Source organism: Caenorhabditis briggsae (genome assembly GCF_000004555.2).
Source record: "Caenorhabditis briggsae AF16 supercontig from assembly CB4, cb25.NA_109, whole genome shotgun sequence".
Lineage (NCBI taxonomy): Eukaryota > Metazoa > Nematoda > Chromadorea > Rhabditida > Rhabditidae > Caenorhabditis > Caenorhabditis briggsae.
In genome coordinates this window covers 1-1776 of record NW_025543192.1, presented here as the reverse complement: position 1 = coordinate 1776, position 1776 = coordinate 1, and the positions used below count along the sequence as shown (strand labels likewise).

Here is a 1776-nt window from a genome sequence, read left to right as displayed (position 1 = left end):
ATCTGCGCAGTAAGTTCCGATGTTGGATCAGCATGCGACTACCCTGGACAACACCCGCGAACAACTGAAGTCAAATTTGGAAAAGGAATTCAACAATGTCTTCCAACCAGGGCTCGGTAAATGTACCTAAAACTAATAGCTGTCTATTTCTGCTGAAACCAGGGGCACAACCAGTGTTCCGTAAAGCACGACCAGTCCCATTCGCAGCATTGACCACAGTATCAGAGGAGTTGGAACGTCTACAGCAGTCAGGTGTTATCTCTCCAGTGGATCATTCGGAATGGGCAGCGCCGATAGTTCTTGTCAAAAAGAAGAATGAATCGATTCGGATGTGCTCAGATTTCTCTACCGGGCTCAACGATTCAATCCAACAGCATCAGCATCCCTTGCCAACTGCAGACGACATATTCGCTACTTTAAACGGTGGGAAGTATTTTTCTCAAATAGATTTGGCCGAAGCCTATTTACAGATTGAAATCGACGAACAAGCCAAACAGATGCTCTGTATCAATACACATCGAGGCTTGTTCAGCTACAATCGACAGCCATTCGGGGTCAAATCTGCTCCAGGATGTTTTCAACAAGTCATGGATGCAATGATCACTGGACTGGACGGAGCCGCGGCCTACCTTGATGACATCATCATAACCGGGTCGACAATCGAAGAGCACAATTCACGACTGAAATCAGTGTTCAAGCGAATCGACGACTATGGATTCCGCGTCAAACTGGAAAAATGCACATTCCTAATGCCGAGAATCACATTCCTCGGATTCTGCATCGACAAAGATGGCAGACGACCGGATCCCGAAAAGGTGACTGCGATTCAGCAGATGCCTGAACCGAAAAACGACAGTCAAGTCCGCTCATTTCTAGGACTCATACAGTTCTACGGCACCTTCATTAAGGAATTATTCAAATTCCGTCCACCACTGGATGCATTAACTAAGAAGGATGCTGAATTCAAATGGACTTCTGAATGCCAATCATCGTTTGACAACATTAAACAAATGCTCCAATCGGATCTTCTTCTCACACACTACGATCCGAAACTGCCAATAATAGTCGCTGCCGACGCTTGTCAATATGGGATCGGAGCAGTGATCTCTCATCGTTTTCCAAATGGGTCTGAAAAAGCCATATACCACATCAGTAAGGCTCTCACTGCACCACAGCGCAACTACAGTCAAATCGAAAAAGAAGCATTTGGACTCATCACGGCCGTCACGAAGTTCCACAAGTTTATTCATGGTCGACATTTCACACTGAAAACGGACCACAAGCCGCTCCTTTCGATCTACGGAGAGAAAAAAGGTATTCCTATTTACAGTGCAAATAGACTCCAACGTTGGGCCACAATCTTGCTCAATTACGACTTCACCATCGAGTACGTCAATACTCACGACTTTGGACAAGCTGATGCCCTCTCAAGACTCATTTCCGAACAAATCCAACAGAAGGAATGTGAAGATCGAGTCATTGCCCAAGTCGAAATGGACGTGATTACAAATCTAGTCAACACGTGTGAACAATTGCCGGTGACAGCTGAAATGGTCAAAGACTATTCCAAAAAGGATACACTTTTGGCAGAAGTGTACGAGTACACAACCTCAGGTTCGTGGCCAAATAATATTGATAAAAGCTCACAAATCGTTTTTTTTCACAACCGACGAGATCAACTATCCATCGTATCTGACTGTCTGATGTTCAACGATCGAATCGTCATCCCAGTATCACTCAGAGCCCGTGTGCTCAAAATGCTCCATCGTGCTCACA

General features: G+C 45.2%; 1 protein-coding gene across 1 annotated transcript in view; it reads left to right on the top strand.

Annotated features, from left to right (window-relative positions):
- The window catches only part of CBG26694, a gene marked incomplete at both ends in the record, with an annotated part of 1541 nt that extends 1421 nt beyond the window's left edge, over positions 1 to 120 (top strand). Inside the window, one exon of the mRNA XM_045240843.1 lies at positions 1 to 120. This exon is cut by the window's left edge and continues 266 nt beyond it. Coding sequence (XP_045100833.1) covers positions 1 to 120 — 120 coding nt within the window.
- Positions 121 to 1776: the final 1656 nt, after the last annotated feature.